General features: G+C 34.0%; 1 protein-coding gene across 3 annotated transcripts in view; it reads right to left on the bottom strand.

Annotated features, from left to right (window-relative positions):
• Positions 1-544: 544 nt before the first annotated feature.
• Positions 545-18,504, bottom strand: part of LOC121327553 (syntaxin-binding protein 5-like) — a 162,230-nt gene continuing 144,270 nt past the window's right edge. For 2 of the 3 annotated variants that reach the window (XM_041271637.1, XM_041271638.1), the window contains 7 exons: positions 14,507-14,680; positions 4,703-4,942; positions 3,915-4,275; positions 3,227-3,392; positions 2,445-2,565; positions 1,814-2,034; positions 545-1,034 (listed from right to left, as the gene is read on the bottom strand). In XM_041271637.1, coding sequence (XP_041127571.1) covers positions 993-1,034; positions 1,814-2,034; positions 2,445-2,565; positions 3,227-3,392; positions 3,915-4,275; positions 4,703-4,942; positions 14,507-14,680 — 1,325 coding nt within the window. In that variant the 3' untranslated portion in view covers positions 545-992. Of the gene's footprint in view, positions 1,035-1,813; positions 2,035-2,444; positions 2,566-3,226; positions 3,393-3,914; positions 4,276-4,702; positions 4,943-6,675; positions 6,778-14,506; positions 14,681-17,520; positions 17,572-18,504 lie in introns of all 3 variants that reach the window. The other variant, XM_041271639.1, reaches the window with a different exon arrangement.

The following is an 18,504-nucleotide window of genomic DNA, read 5'->3' as shown; positions in this document are numbered from 1 at the left end:
TACAGAAAAAAGGGGATGGATTGAAGTTGTGGAAATCTGATCATTGCCACTGCTGACCAGGGGTATAATAATCATCTAAAATGAGTTCTTAGTTGGCAGAAATACACAGCACAAAACCACATAGTATAAGAAGTAAATCAAGTATATTCGAAAATAATATTTAAAGTTATGCAAGTGGCGAACAAAATCATGACGAGAACCGCATGGTCTGGATATTTTCCACAATATGAATATGTATTTGAATTAGCTTATCGTTTTATTCCTGCAAATGGAATGGGGGTGCCAGAACCAGCTACAGTTTGTCATAGTAATTACGAAATGAATTGATTTTGGCAAAAAAAGAACTAAAAACTAGTTTAATTTTTTCCAAAAGCGAATTCACATGCCTGATAAAAACTGAACATTTTGGCCTTTTAGCAATGTAGATTTCTTCTTCTTCTTCTTCTTCTTCTTCTTCTTCTTCTTCTTCTTCTTCTTCTTCTTCTTCTTCTTCTTAACAGTAGTAGTAGTAGTAGTATTTGTAGTATTTCAAAAAATATAAAGATTGAGTTTCTTTTTTATTTTAAATAAACTTTTTCTTGTAACATGCTTTTCTTTTTTTTTTTTTTAATATGGCAGTTTATTGTTTGCGTTTTTGTTTCATGCAATCTTGTTTTTATTTCTTATATAAGAGCATCGGCATACTAATCTGTACTCTTATTACTATTTTTCTTTTCCAGGCATTTTCCCAAGGGTCCTGTGATAATTACGCAGCACAGAACATGGAAAACAGAGAACATATTCTTAAAATAACCCAAGTTTGGCAATATCATGTCCAACACAACAAAGTCCCACCAGTTGGCTTTGGACAGCTTTTCCCACAAATTGAATCCAAATAATTTCATGGGGGCAAAACAAGAATCTAGGATAACTATTCTTCCCAGTGACATGGCTCAGGCCCATTTCCCCAACTGCTTACAGTATACTTAAGAAGCCAAGTGTCTCCCAGCAGATTACAATTGATACCACTTCTTGTCCTTGCATTTTAGCATCAGCTGTAGAACAAAAACACAAAAAAATAAGTTTTACTGATGGGCTAAAGCATATTGGAATAGTAACACAAAAACTAAGTGTTAAAAAATGGTTAACGCATAAGCTAAAATATCCCTTTACACATTTGCGTGTTCTAAAACGCTAAATCTGTAAACTTCACACATTTGCTTTATTATTATGTATTATAATTAGGGTTCCAAATCCTGTTATCCTGCATTAACATGACACGATACAAAAAACAAATGTCAGAAAGGCTACTATTCAGCACAGCTGAAGTCAGAGCAAAGCGGCACACAACTGGACTATGTTTTTGTAGATTGTGTCCACTAGGAAGACTGTAATTTCCTGGCATGTTCCTCAATGTGCCCTGTGGTTATTGTTTAATCATACATGTTAGTATCCACCCAAATGAAACACAAATGCAACTGCGTGCTCTGATAAAACAAAATGCACGACATTTTTATTACATTTTGCTTTGTTTGGTAAAACAAACTTTATTATTTAGAACATAGTTTATTAATACAAGCCATATGAATTTAGCTGTTTTGAAATGGAGAATGTTGCTATATTATATATTATATGCTATATTTATCTTAGTTATTTTCTTGGCAGAACATTAAAGAGTTATTTTTTTTTATTATTTTTTTTTAAATATGTAAAACTGGTGATAGATGTAGTAAGATGCTATTAAAATGACAACTGTGTGGACTATCCCATGTCAGTGCAGAGTTTAATGTCCTTTTGAAAGCATTTGTCTGATTCATTAAAGCAGCAGAAATACCTCATGAGCATGTTTGGAAAATGACTCTGCGCTCCCCATCATGGCAGCTGTGCGTTCCTCCAGTTCGCCCAGTCTCTGTCCTCTCTCATCCAAAGCGATGCGGGCCCTTGCCAGGTCTCCAACTACCCCTCCAGCAGCAGCCTTCATCCCCTCCATGCTCCCAGGGCCTGGAATATGCTGTGCAAGACTCCGCGAGGCCTTTCCTGCAGCTGCCTCCCCAACTAACAAGCAAAAGCGTAGCATATTGGACAACAGTCCAAAATTGTTTAGATATGATATATCTGAAGTTTCTCATTGTTCACCAATATAATACAAAATAGTTTTGGTATGCTTTAAAACAATGGATGCAAATTTATATGAAATATTAAATATTTTTGATGTTCCAATTTAATTCATTATCAATTTGTGGTTACTATAAGTTATTTTCAGAACTAGAAAATGTATTATAAAATAACAATCAAACAATTAAGTCATGTAAAAATTTATGAAGCACTGTTTGTAGTTACACTTGCTAACATTTGATTGATTTTCAGACATACCTTTTTACTAAAAATCTATTCCAGGTTTCTCCTGAATGTAGATGTACTATAACCAATGAATACTGTAGTTGTCGTAAAAGTAAATAGCTTACAGAGTTCTTCCCTGTCAAATGTTTGTCCACTTCCTCCAAAGAGTCCTTTTAGAAATCCTCTGTTTTGAGCCTCTGGCGTTTCCACTGGTGCAAACAATGGTCCTTGAGACCCCAACATGTCCTTCAAAAAAAAAAAAAAAAAATAAAGAATATATAATATATATATATATATATATATATATATATATATATATATATATATATATATATATATATACATACACACAATAAATGAAAGTCTTGTGGCATCTCAGTGAATTTAACAAGGGTAACTAAAGGTATTCTGTTTGAAACTGGAATACTGATCATATCTTTCCCACTGATTAAATGAGATTAAGAAACAAATGTGATTGTATTTAACATAACACGGGAGAAGGAAATAAAATATAAGAAATCCCAGCAGCTACATTAGCCAAGTCATTAATATTTTGTTGGCGCAACACACCACAGCTTTTACCATATACTGTACCACTCCTCCTGTTGTTTTAAAAGTGAATACAAAATGAATGTAAAGCAATCAGCACAATATTGTTCTTTCAAGTTACATTTCTTTATGGTATTCACGTAGTTCTACTAGTCAACGCAAAGAAATATTACAATTTACTGCAGCGCTCTCTATAAAAGGTGAGTGCAGTTTCTCATATGGTTAAATAATTTCCATAGAACTTCAAGGAAAATTATGATGTGAACTCTGCTGTTGCTGTGGAATCAGATAATTAGCCTGTGTATCAAAAAGTGGAAAGAATGAATAATTGCTTAATGGTGCTGTTCTACATACAGACCTGCAGGTTTTCACACATCTCCTGGCTGAAGGTAATGCGCTGGATCTCTGTAGGAGAGCTCAGGAACAGTGCCTGCCCTCCATTTGTAAAGCAGAAAGTGCGAGCAATCCTCATGTCTGTCAAAGGTAGATAGTTTACATCCAGCATTGGTCGAAGGCTAGGCAAGCTGCAATGCAGATTGAGATCACCATCAGGAAATTATTTTATTGTAACAACCTTCCCATGCTTTGCCTGTTTCATTTCTTAGTTGCTAGAATCAACTGGAGATGAGTTCCAATCCTCAGCAGATTAACTAGATGTAGTGAAGGTGTGCACCGTACATCAATTCTTTACTTACCTGGCTTATCTACTGCAGATGTGCAAAGCAATGGTGTTTTTGAAAGAATCCTTGCAAACAGGAACCAATCAAAACCACCAGCCACTACAGACTTCCCAGCACTAAGAGCAGTGTGGAAGTAGTGCTGTGCTTGTTACGAGTCACTTGATTAGATGATTCTCTCATGAATCTGGCAACCAGGAAATCATGCATGCAGAGAATGGGATAGTCCACCTTTTACAGTGTCTCTACTGTTGTGTAGAGTCACCATACTTTTGCATTAAAGCCTGCCAGAATGCATCATTTGTTTCTTTTACAATCTGTGCCAAAACTATGTATTCTAAACAAGGCAAAACCATGTTGAAAAAATACCTTAGTGTCATGATATGTCCATTTGCACAGAAGCAAGCCAGGCAAACACTATTACAAACTGTAACAACATCTGCCCTGAGCACAAACGACGACTCTGTGATGCTATGTGCATAAAGGCAGTTTTGGGAAGGCAGTGAGTAGACTTTGGCCTGTTTCTCCGAACAGATGACGGCAAAATGGTAATCCCCCATATCCTGAGAAGAGGAGGGCGAGAAGGTTACAAGTTTACGCTTGCGGGGTTTCTCATTGTCATCCATGCTGTTCGGATCCCTCCACACCTCATAGGGAGGGTGGATCAGCACACCAGCACAGTCAACAGATGAAAACGTCAGCAGTGCTCCTTTAAGCATCAACACGGTCCCTGTACAATAAAAAAAAAAAAAAGAAATACATAAATGTTGCAGTTCACTGAAGAGCTTGACACCACTAGTCAAAAACTGGTACCTGACACTGGTTCTTTTACAAACCCCCAAACTAAGTTCCTTATTTGCTGAAAATAATGAAAAGTTTTAACATTTTACAACTAGAGAATCAATAGTAATTATAACTGATTCACTCTGCAACTTGATGTTTCTTGTAAGTTTTAGCATTTTAAATGTGATCTTTTTTTTTTTTAATTAATTTTAGCAATAATACAACTAAACTGCACTCTGTTACATTGCAGTCACAATCTAATTAACAATATAAGATTTCCCCTTTATGACTTTTATGACTTTAGCAATTAAATCACAGATTCATGGCCCATTAACATTATTAATCATGTGATTGTACAAAATGACACCTCTTACCAGTGGGAGCCACCATGACTGGTTCACTTTGCCTCTGTTCCTCACCAGAAGGCAGGTTTAAAGAGATGACCAGTACAACCCCTAGGCTGGTCCCGACCCAAAGGCATGGCGAGAGGGTCCCATCATTCTTACGCCCATACGAGTCCATGAAGTACAGTGCTGTTATGGTTTCCTTGGATTCCTTGTCAATGCTGGACACACTGGAGCTACGGGAGCGGCTGAAGGAATTGTCCCGGCTTTCTATGGAAACCCAAGAAGAGATTTCAACAAAAGTCATTTTCTATATTGTGTTACATTTTTCACCAAGGCAATATTAACTCAAACCTAAAAACACAATTTCCAACAGCTTGCCCAATTTAGTCCATAGAAAAGGAATGCTGATATTCAGAACCAGGTGGTGTTAATTTTTTTTTTAGGAAAGAACAGTACAGTTGCTGTCATGTGTTCAAATAAGTTTATCCTGAAAGCTTTGAAGGCACAATGGAGCCTGCTAACGGTAATCAAATGAGCTAACCCTGTTGTTACTATTGCTATGACTTAAAACTATCTGCACTTGTGCAAAACATATTGATCTAAATAACAGGAACCACTTCTTGTGATAAAGATGTCTGCAACAGAACAACAATATTGACCAACCTTTTAGAATCATACTACTGAACAATTTACTGTAGTGCTATTCATTTTTCACTAGATTGTATTGATTCATTAACTAAAAAAGTAGCTTCAAATGTCATTGTTACTGGATTCTATTGCTCCAAAATGGACTTCTTATATTTTTTTACTAGGAAGCTGATGTTAGCTAAGCTGAATGGAAATATTGTGAGACTAGAACGAGGTAAACGTAAAGAAAGACTTTTAAAATAGCCACAATATAGAGACAAGTGTAAATATCTACTTTTAAAATAGTATCAAATATATAACAACCAGCATTCTGTAAATAGAGGCTACTATATCGATATATTATTTTTATATATATATATATATATATATATATATATATATATATATATATTTACATTAAATATGAGATATATACACTACATAATAATGTAATTTAGGTGTGGTTATAGCATCATTAAATTAACTTCCTTAAAGAAATACTGCAAGTCTTGTCTTAACATTACTGTGCCATGGGGGAAAATTATTTTATTTCTTGTACTTTACATCATGACATCATCAGCCTGGCTGACGCCGGACTGACCCCGGATGAGCTGTATTCACAAACTTCCTGCATGGTCAGACTTCAGTCCAATGAGTGTGAGCCATTTCACACTCCTACTTGTAACTTCACAATAAAGTATTCAGATGGTTCAGTACAAGTTTTTCTCCCTAATTTGGAATGTTCAATTATTTTTTCCCCTCACCACACAGCTCAGAAGAACTGAAAGTACAGTGGGAGTCCTCTGATCCGACTACCAAGCGAGCTTCCTCTTTTACACCCAGGAGAACGGTTGTTAATGAGCTACTGGCCTCTGGGGGACAGAGGCCAGCCCTGTAGGTGTCTGCCTGAGCTTATTGGGTGAGGGTTTTGCTTCCCTAAATCTCAGAGCCAATGCAACGCTCTCTTCAGAATCCCCAGCAAAGACCAACGACTTTCCACAATCAGGACGCAAACCTGCCCTCTCCTGACTGTATCTCACCCTGCACACCACACTCCTGTGCTTTTACCAGGTGAGCCACTGTGGCACCCTTAATCTTTCTGCAGCAGTAGGTGGGTTATCTAAACCATCTGAGAATGTAATATTCAAAGGAAATGGTAACATGTATTTTTTTAATTATTGACCAGTAATCATCCCATAAGAGAAAAAGAAAAAAAAAACTATTATTTCTAACCCTACCTCATCATGCATTTCCAATACACAGTCCCACAGATCTGCCTCATAGGCAGCAGCAGTAAAAATCGTGCTCTTTTGAACTCCATGGAAGGGAATCTAATGAAGCTTGCAATGGTCAACATGCAATTGAGTTCTTACCTTTCTCACTCCATGTGTAACTGGCAGAGTGGTGTTCATCTTGCGAGTAAATACTGATTCCATGTAATTGCTGAAGCATTGCCCGTCTTGATGCGTAACCTACTGTCCCCAAAAAAGGCATGCATTGCAATAGGGACAAGTTCAACCAAATAGCATCCAATAAAAAAAAGCCGAGCAGCAGATAGTATAGAGTGGTGAAACTGAAAGGGTAAGCACTGTCTCTTTTGATATGGTCACTGTGTTTACATGAATATAAGCTGTAAATGATTTATTTTGCCATTCTGTATTTTTAATAACCTCCTGACAATGAAAAAACAAATATTGTAGTACAGCACTGGCAAAATAGCAACTCTGTTATCATGCTGAGCTTTCTGACATACATTCCTGGCATGCTGAAATGTCAGAGACACATTAAATTAGAATTCTTAACATTTTTTGCAGAACACTTAGAGTTGCTTTTGTCAGGTATTTTTAATTGGATTTGATCATTCAGATTTAAATCATTACATGTAGCAGTTGATAGCTGGTGAGCACACTAAGGCACATTTTAGAACTAGTGTTCAATACTGCTTTCTTGTAAGGATACATCAGTTTAGGATTTCATACAGTGTTTAATATAACATTACCAGTGCGTATGCAAATTTAATAACCTGGGACAAATTGTAAAATTATGATACAGCACATTTTATAACCTGGTACAAATCACTAAAACAGGTGGCGCTAGTGTACCTCATTATCCTAATGTTTTACTAATGATGCATATGTGTTAAGTATTAATAATAAATGCATTAATTGAGTTGTAAAACCCAAGAGTTTACTTTTACACTTGAAAAAGTTTATCTCCCATTCTTTACAAAACATATGCAAAGTCATAATGCTGACTTAATAGAACTGAACCTTTTTACAACATGTTTCACATTTTATTCAACATTTACTCTGTGAATTCATTTTAGATATGGCTATACAATACTGTAGATATGAACTCGAAAGGATTAGTCAGCTTTACATCCTCTTCAGTTTCATCACTATGAGAGCTTTCAATTAGGAGCATACAAATCGTCCACGTGGATCAACCATGTATAACAAGAATTTTTCATTGTGTCTGAATAACATGCAATCAATTTCAACCTATTAAAATTCCAGGATCATGTCAAAACACCACAAAATTCATTGTCGAAAATATGTTGTAGAAACAAATGAACCGAAGTGTTTTGAAGGACTCACACAAAAGCAAAAAACAAAACATCAAAGCGATTATCCAAGTTAACAAAAAACAAAAACTTCAAACACAATTAGCATTGATGAATTCTAATCAAAGAAACACCTCCCAACTATCACCAAACAGAGACATTAGTACCTATACACAATTTCACACAATAATATAAATAGCGACGTGTAATACTTGCCAAAATATATATATATATAGATATATATATATATATATATATATATATATATATATATATATATATATATATATACTTTTGTTTAAATAATTACTCGCTATTATATATAAAATATAATACTGGGGGATATGACAGGTGCACACAAAAAACACTGAGAAATTGATAACAGGCAAATGTTTAATTAAATATCAAAAATTTAATAATATAAATGGTAAAAAATATAAACCAAGTGTTTGGAAACCGAAAAAACTACTAATACTAATACAACACACGAAACTTTTCCCAGCTCACTTGTGTGGAGGCAACTGTAGCTGACATGACTGTAAACTGTGGTTAGAAGAGTGTGTCTGCTTGAAAAAACAACACAAAAAGTTCTGAGAAATGAAAAGGAAATGCAAACAGGAAATCATCTTCACCATCTACTTGTGTGTAGCTCTGACTGTAAACTGTCACATAAATTTCGGAACTAGACCACAGAGCTCAGTGGTAACAGTTTCCAAAATTATATTTTAAAAAGATCACATAATTCTACCACACATGAAGACATAAGTAATGTTGTTTTAGCTGGCCAGTGTCAGTGCCTCCAAGTATAAGTGCATCATGTTGACACAGTATTTAAGCCCGTCTGGGTTGATGTATGTGAAACTAGCCAGGCATAAACTGTGAAACGGGTGTAAATCTGCATTCTACATACATTTCATATAAAAAGTTGTTTTCTTGGAATTCTCCTTTGAAATTATTACCATAAATATAAGTTGCCTGTTCTTTGCAAATGTATACTTTATTTTTATTAAAACAAAAAAACTGTTTTAAATGAAACAAAGTTCGCATTGATGTGAATGTAAATGTCTGTTTTAGCAATTCACCACTGTGTGCACTTCAAGAGATCTGGTATTAACAAAAAAAAAAAAAAAAGCATAATGTTTGTAGAAAATAGTAGATAGTCATTCAACAAACCTGGTTAACCTAGTTGATTCTCACTAGCCATGTAAACAGGTTGCATTCTACTACATGCATTAGATGGAAGAGTGTTATAGTGTTAACTGTTTATTTGAATGGAGGCAGTTTTTTCTGGTGATTGGCCTGAATGATGGAGCAACTGCATCTGGAGTTCAAGCAATATTAAACACCATCACAATCTTTTCAACCAATCCGACTGCTTCGTTGCTGTAGGATATGTCACGATACACTACAGCTTTTGATTTCTGTAGTGCATAAAATGAAACTAGTTAAAAAAAAATAAATAAAAAATATTTATTTCAGAAAACATGTTTTAATGTATTTTCTATAAAGTAATGGTGTATAATAATGATGATTTGTTTTTAAGTGCAGTGAACTTGGAGGTGAACATTCAAAATTATAAAATAAACGACTTGTCAGGCCTCATCAATTATTATAATTTGTAAAGTTTACACTACACTTCAATTTGTAAACTTTACACTACACTTCAAAACAAATTAACTCTTAGGTATCCCTTGAGTGTATTAGAGGGGAAGGTCATGGTCATAATCTGAAGTTAGTATACAGAATACTTCCAGCAGGCAGTGGGTGTTGGGTCTGTGCATTATTTGACTTGCAAAGGCAGAGGGTAAGGACTTTTATTCATTCATTAGGCATTCAGAGATGATTTCCTTACAGCTTTTGAATTTAGTTCACATGCTTCAGAATAGATTACATTTATAGTGGCTTTTGTTGGAAAGAAAGAGTGTTTTTGTTGTTGGAACTGTCATATTTTTTTAGAATATTTATTAAGCAATTATAGAGTATTACTACATTTGTGATTAATGGCACTATACACATCCAGGAATGCAATAACCTTTCATACTGATGCTAATATGACAAATAGTATTGTGAATGCCAGTTCTCTCTATTCTAATTTGTTAGATGCAAAAGCGTAATTGTTATTAGTGACAACTGTGACAAAAAGACAGCAGACGCAAACAGACATGTTAAGGGCAATGCTTCGTCAACACACAGGAGCAGGAAGACAAGGATTAACACCACTGGGCTGTTACATTTAGACACTTTTAAACACAAACCGCACATTTGATTTATTCAGCCGTAAACGGCGAAGCAAACTCTCAATGTCAATTGCTTGCCACAGTATCATAGTCAACAGGAAAATGTTTAGTGTTTATGAGTGAGTTTACCATGACGATACAGAAACTGTTATTGTTGTTTGGTAAGTAATTTTTTCTAGACTGTCAAAAACAACATTTCCTTACCACAAAGAAAGAGCTAGCTGGAGACCCTACTGGGAATAAAAGTTTTTGACACTTCCTTTAATTAGACTGTTGTTTTAGTCAAATCTTGTCACATAAAAGAGTAGCCAAACATTACATTTCTTTACAGTGTTTCATCTTCCTTTCGATAACATTAACTCAATTAAAATTGTTATGCATAATGGAAATGTTATATTTCTCATATATTTCTTTTTGAAGTGTCAAATAATGAATTTGCTGTTACAGTAATAGCTTTAAACGTACTAGGTCTTTTGTAGAATAATAACAACATATTTAACCTTAATGCCAAAATATTCTTTATATAGATAAAGGATCCCATTTCATGCACAAAACACTAAATAAAATATAAGGTATTGCATATTTAAATCTTGGGTAACACTATTTTAAGGACTACATATTAGGCATTTATTATGTACTTATTTGTGACTAATTAGTACAGGATACCTCATATATAACCTCCTGATAAGGGTTTGGTAGGTACTTATTATTCGTATTCTCAAACATGCCTTACTAATAGGTCACTGGACATTAATAAAGGATTTGCATGTCTTAAACTGAAGTGAAGACTGTTCTTGACCAGCTTAGGTCCTACTAGCTACTTGTATATGATTAATATATTGGTAATAAAGCAGCAAAACAAAGTGGACCATTCATGGACAACACTCTATCCCAGAATAAAAGGCTTATTAGGAGGATGTTGGTCAGAAAAGAGTTTTGCAGCCCCTATTCTTAAGTGAAGGTTTAATTTTTGTTAATTAATAGCTTATTAGAAACATATAGGTCATTAATAAAAAGGTTTTGCAGCCCCTACTTTGAAGGTTTCATTTACATTACTTAAGAACTTATAAGCAGCATATTCAATACAATATCTTTAAATAGCACCTTTCATAGTGGACCACCATCACAAAGCACTTTACAGATGTAGGCTGTGAACTGTGTATTATATGCTGAGTCACTTACAATAGGACATTGATTTAACACCTCATCCGCAGGGCAGAGCACAAGGAGGTTAAGTGACTTACTTAGGATTACACAGCAAGTCAGTGAGTGACAGAGGTGGGATTTGAACCATGCACTTCCTGGTTACAAGGCCTGGACTTTAACTACTGGACCACACTGCCTCCTTATATCTACGAATAATGCACAAATAAGCAATTATCACCAGAGCATCTTTAATCGGCTGTGCAACCTGTATATAGTAAAGGGAAGACTTCAGGCACCCCATGAAGCTCTTACTCACATTAATGAACCTGACCAAAAAAAAAAAAAAAAGTTGAAGTAAAAAAAGAAACAGACAAAATCATTTTAATTAGGAATTCTTTTTTTTTTTTTTTTTTTTTTTAAGAACCGTTAAAACTTGTAACAAATTGCTATATAATTAATTTCTCAGTAAAATTACTAAAATTATTAAAATCAGATACATTCTGCATTCCTAAACAGATACAGCACCAACTGGTGTATAATGTGTTTTTTTTTTTTTCTAAGGCCATCAGCAATCTCTTGTAAAGGGATAACATATGCAAGAACATCAGATATTTAAACAAAGTATCACAAATTAACATTAACAGTTAGGGCCCTATGAATATTGTTTTATTATTTTCTGATTACAGTTTTTACTCTTTAAAATGATTTTAATTAGGTTGATTTAATTGAACTTATGTACACAGCAGGCACAGAGAAACAACACAAAACCATAAATCTACTGCTAAATATATATATACACACACACACACACACACACACACACACACACACACACACTTGGTGTGTACATTGGAGTAACAGTCGTATTTTATTCAATTGGACTGAAAAATGGTATTGTTAACTTTAAAAACGGGTTGTATAAGTACAATGTTATTATACAGGTTGCACAACTGATAGAAGATGCCCTGGTGATAATTGCTTCTTTGTGCATTATTTGTTAGATCAACACTATTAATAACATATGCTGCTAATAAGTTCTTAAATAATGTAAAATAAGCCTTTGCTTCAGAATAGGGGCTGCAAAACCCTTTATTAATGATCTATATGCTTCTAATAAGCTCTTAATTAATGAAAATTAAACCTTCACTTCAGAATAGAGGCTGCAAAACTCTTTACTAATGACCAACATCCTCCTAATAAGCCCTTTATTGGAACAAAGTCCAACTCTGGGACAGAGTGATATACATGCATGGTCCACTTTGATTTGTTGCTTTATTACCAAGGTATTAATCATATACAGGCAGTTAGTAGGACCTAATATGGCCAAGAACAGTTTTCAGTATAAGGCATGCAAATCCTTTGTTAATGTCCAGTAACCTGTTAGTGTGTTTGAGAATGAGTATAAGTACCTAACAAACCCTTATTCGGAGGCTATACATGATGTATAAAGTGCTAATTAGTCACAAGTAAGTACATAATAAATGCCTAATATGTAGTACTTAAAATCAAGTGTCACCAAATCTTGTCATTTGAGGGTTGTAAACACAATATGCTGCAAAGCACTGTTTTATATGTAACACACCAAGCGGCTTTAAGTGGTTAATAAATTAAACATAAACAATGTATTTCTTAACATTACCTTCTCTATCTGACATGGCATCATTAGATAAAATATAAACTTTGCATTCAATTCCATCAGCTAATAAAAATAATATGTTAAATATACACAGTCTATACCACTAAAAATTCAGAGAATCATAGTGGCTTTACACACTACAGAATTTAGGTATCAGTGATATCAGTGACGTTTGCTTGCTGGCTGCTCCATTACACCTTTATAAGTGCAAAACTGTGGGAATATTGAATCACAGACAGATAGAAACACGTTAGGTTTAATCCAAGAAGCTCACCCAAAACAAGAGAAACCTATTTATTATAATATAGATCTACCACAAGTAGTTATATCAACTTGTATTGTTTTTATTCCACTTTTAACATCATATAACCATCACAAAATAACTCCATCAATAAATCAGAACATATTACTTGTTAAATAACTGTTCTGAGTTGTTTCTTGATAGTTTTCTAATGTTTAAATACTTTTATTTATTTTAACAAATGGGGGAAACTTTGTCCTTGTTGGTAAACAGAACTTTTGAATAATTAGTAATGCCTCTTCTGAGCTCCAGAATGCAGACAAATATTGACAGATACAGAACATCTGAAAACAGAAAACCACACAACTGTAGCAAGACAGATGGCTACCCTGTGGAAGGAAAGACTGTGAGAAGACTAGGGTACATGAAACAAAAATACAGCCCAGGGATAAGACAGGTTCTGAAGAAACAAAGACCTGGTTATACCAGTATACAACAGATATGGACACACACAGCCAGGTAGCTACACAAGAGGGTTTCAACATAGATGCTTTTGCTCTTTTCCTCACCAACTGTGTTTTATTTCCTTTTTTATACAGCATGTGATTGGATTGACTGTAAATCAAGTAGTTTTGTAAATAGCAAAACTAACATCTTTGGGGTATAAGTCATAATATTTGGGACATTATATGCTTTGGCAATCTGTATATTCTTAAAACACGATTTGTCATTGAAAAGATGTGTCTAAATACAGCGATATTAGGGATGACCTGTTTACAGAACACTTTGAGAAGATGATACAGTTCAATTATGAACTTAAACAGAGTTACTCGGCTGTATGTGACATCTTGTTGGCTTTATAAAAACAGTTTAAGGGACCTTCCTAAAAGACAATTGCTTGAAATTTAAAGATTCTCTTTTCAGTTCTACAGTAAAGACTGCATAATGCTCAAATGTAAAAAATAAAATAAATTAGAAGAAAATCAATAGGATTATTCAGAACTATCCAATCACACCTGCCAGTCACAGAGACCACAGTGCTTGTGCAAGTTCATTTTCATCCCTACTTGCTATGATTTCAGTCACTATTTTGGTCAATTATTTACAGCTGTCAAATGTATTATCTGATAAACTATGTGTAAACTCTAGCAACTTTTACAGAAGCAACGTAAATCAGACCAAAAAGAGTATTGCATAATAACAATTGTGTACTGATGCTGTTTATGAAACTCTAACAAAGGTATGCCCATTAACAGTCCATTATTTGTTAATTATTAAGTTAAATGTAGAAGCTACTATTTTTTGTATCCCTAACAAAATTAAACAGCAGCTCAAAAGAAGGCAAGCATGCAATCAGAAACAGGTTGAGACAAACACACACCTTCTGTGTGGGAGGCAGGCAAAGAGATCTCCATGCAAGCAGCAGACTGTGCTTTTCGGAAAGGGGGTCGGCTAGGACCCCAGCGGTTCAGTTTAGCACCTTCAGTGGCAGAGACGCGCTTCCCAGTGCTGCAGGGCTGTGAGGTGGGGCTAGTGCAATGTCCATTTACATTATCTGTAATAATGGTAAAGCATTAGGAACACTGTGCAAGGAATGAATAACAAAGAAGGCAACAATGTTATGGTCAAAGCCTAAAATAATGTTAAAAAAAAATCAGAAGAATAAAGTCCAAACGTTTCACTACTTCAAAAAATGAAAATTGTCTCTTTGTAGAAAAAAAAAAAAAAAACAGCAGTATAATTTTGCGTTGAATTATACCATTATTAAAATTAATTGAGTTAAATTTAGTATGGGACATCTTTAAACAACTGTGACAACATTAAGCCACCAGGTGGTACTAGTCTATGTACAAACCCTACTAGAATCAAAGGTAAACAACAGGAGTTTTTGTACATGTATAATATAATACAACAATACATCTTATTTTAATACTGGTATAATGTAAATATAAAAATATGATATTTATATAGGCAATGCATTTTTTGCAGAAATCAAAACTAAGTAATGGTGTTGGTAAAATGTAACAGTTTACAACAGTTTTCAATACAGGATACCTCCTGGTCATTATTTTCAGTCTGAAATCTAAGAAAAGAAAGCATGCTTTTGAGACCACTATGATAAGACCCCACCCCACATCTGATGGATACAGTAAATGTGGATAGAAAATGTAGTTTGTCCCTTTAAATGACCATAAGCGTAGAATTTTTATCAGAGTTAGAATATAAGATTACTTCAGGTAAATTACTCTGTGAATGAAACCAGTTGACATTAATGACTATGTAGATATTATTTCACCTCATAAATCAAATGTATATCAGATTGTCCATTTTTGTAAACAGTCCCCCCACAGAAAACATACGCTAAATTCGATCTGCAATAATAGACACCCTGTGAATTGATATTAAGTGTGACCAGCTTGTGGACATTTGAACACATCACATTTAGCACATGCTTACATTTAGCTCATAATGAGATTCTACTGTTATCTGAGGCAATACAAAATATATAGCAATTGTGCAGTAAATAGTTATAGTAGGTGTCTCTTAGCCCATTTATTTGTTTTTTCCATATGTGTTTTATGTTAGTTTGTGTTCATACATTTTTTTCAAGCAGGAGGCACCTTCTGTAAAAAAAAGATTGTGAGAAGGATAATTGTACAGGAGTGATTCCTAATTCAACACTGGAAGAAAGTATTCTGATTAAATTAATACAAATACAGTATATTAAGCAACTGTTTTATTATGCACAATTAAAACAATTAAAAATGATAGTACCACATGTAAAGTTAACCTTTTGTATTTATTGCAAAAGACATGGTGCTCCCATACTCAAGTGTTTGCACTGTTAAGGTGAATTAAGTTACACTATCCAGAAGGTGTTAAGGAATGACTTCAGGAATGGCCATTTGTAATACTTAAATCAGTTTTGCAGCATACAAAACCTTTACAGAAAGCTTTCGAAGTTCACTTTCACTTCTAAAAGCACTGTTTAACCTAAGAGACAGTTTAAAACCCTTCAGGTTCTCTGGATTATCCATGTGTTTCACATGAGACCCAAAAGCATATTTTCAAAGCATTTAATTCAAATAACTGGTGATGTTGAAAAACCGCAGTGGCTTGCTTTCACATATTCTAAAAGTAATATGTGATCATCGTACTTTGAAAGCATGATTGTGAATAAAGTGAATGGCATGTGTTGATTCGTCATTATTTAGGTAATGTGGAGGGGGTATTAGTTCTTTGGTTCTAGATTTGTAAAATTAGGAAATCTTCTTTAAAAGATAGGAGTAAATTATAGTATAATATATATATATATATATATATATATATATATATATATATATATATATATATATATATATATATATATAGAGAGAGAGAGAGAGAGAGAGAGAGAGAGAGAGAGAGAGAGAGAGAGAGAGAGAGAGAGAGAGAGAGAGAATGAGAGAGAGAGAGAGAGAGAGAGAGAGAGAAATTGTTTCTATGGAGTGTTTGGATCCCATGTAGAAATATAACATGACTCCATCAGTTTGGGGTTCACTGTGGATAATTCAAATATGACCCTATCCAGTTTATCCATTTTAATTATCCACAAGCCCTAAGCTGATTGGGTCATATTTCTGCCTGAGATGCTAACATGTACAATACAATCACCCAAAGTGGCTTGTATCTATAGAAAGAAGCCGCATTAACACACCTCTTTGATCTCTGAGTAATTTCATTTTTTTTTTTTTTTGACCATCCTAAATTTAAAGTTGAGAATAAAACAAAGTACACTACAATAGTCTTGAATCGTCTTGTTTAATTGATTAATTGATTGTTCACTGAAATAACTTGAATTTGCTGTTATGACCATGTGAAAGTGATTGGAAGTCAACTGGAACAAAACAGCGACTGGAGCATTATTTTATAATAATTATTTTATTACTTGCATACTGGTGCGAGGAGAGATTCAGGCAGAATGCAAAACATAAATGGCTTAATGATGTCTGAAAGCTCCAAATACCGTACTTGCAAGATGAGCTATGGCAATAAATAAAGATATTTTGCTTGTCTTTCACAGGATTAATCCATTTGGGTGTATATATATATATATATATATATATATATATATATATATATATATATATATATATATATATATATATATATATATATATATATATATATGACCAACAGAGATTAAAAAGTAAAGAAAGGGTGCTGATATCAAAACAAATAAATCAATAAATAAAAGGAATAAAAATGTCAAATGTAGCCAACAGAACCATATGATCTGAGAAATGACTACTGGTACTTGGTTAATATGTCTAATATATAAAGAATGTCCAAAAGTTTTTTTGTTTTGTTTTGATTTTTTAAAAGCTTAGAACTGTTGGCTTTCGCCTACCGTACCAAGATCAGTCTTAAGATCTGTCGGCAGACTTAACTTTCTTGGTCCTTTAACTGCAACAACAGAAAAAGGAAAGAAGATAGTAGTTAATAATTAAAAAGAAAGAAAGAAAATTGAAAAAAACAAACCAAAAAGAGAAAAAAGAAGCGTGCAATATGTGCACAGAGTTTGCAAGCGGGTGTGTTGGCCAGGACAATCGCATGCTTAACCTCAGACAACCATCTACATTCCCAGCAAGACAAATTTAACTGCGGCTCCATGCCCATATCAAGTGTAAGCAGGAGATTTTTTTGAGTCCAGTCACATTTTCTCGTTTATGTGTATGCATGTTAGCTTTTTCAATTTTAAATTATGTTATCATTTGAATAGGAATTACAAGTTTAAACTGTGAAAAAAAAAAAAAAAAAAGTGTTTTATAATATTTATTATTCTAACTTTATCTTATCAAATCTAGCCAAACCTGCTTCATAACGGTATGATTATATACAATCTATTTGGATATTTCAATAATCATGCTTTTTCAACTACAGTATGTTTCTGCTAAATAACTGACTGCAGCAACAGTTAGGTGTCCTGAGCCAAAGGCGAGTCAGCTGTGGAGGATGTTATTGCTATTATAAACTGAAAAATTAGATTTTCATTTGATTTGCACTCAATCATGTAATGCAGCTTGAAATGTCCGTGTCAGCCTTATATACATTTATGCTATATGTATGTATTCTTTCACAAAGATTTATGTCAAATGAATCGAAAGAATTATGTACAGTATTTTGCCGTTGGTCTAAAAGTATACAAGATGGATGCTATGACAACAAGAGAAAAGTGAGCTTCAGGTACCCTCGTGTGTTCACGGTTAGCAGTTGTGTGTGTGTGTGTGTGTGTGTGTGTGTGTGTCTCTCTCTCTCTCTCTCTCTCTCTCTCTCTCTCTCTCTCTCTCTCTCTCTATATATATATAGATAGATATATATATATATATATATATTATA

This window comes from Polyodon spathula, chromosome 15 (genome assembly GCF_017654505.1).
Source record: "Polyodon spathula isolate WHYD16114869_AA chromosome 15, ASM1765450v1, whole genome shotgun sequence".
Taxonomy (NCBI): Eukaryota; Metazoa; Chordata; class Actinopteri; order Acipenseriformes; family Polyodontidae; genus Polyodon; species Polyodon spathula.
Note: the sequence above shows the minus strand (reverse complement) of the source record. Positions and strands in the feature narration are given on the sequence as shown.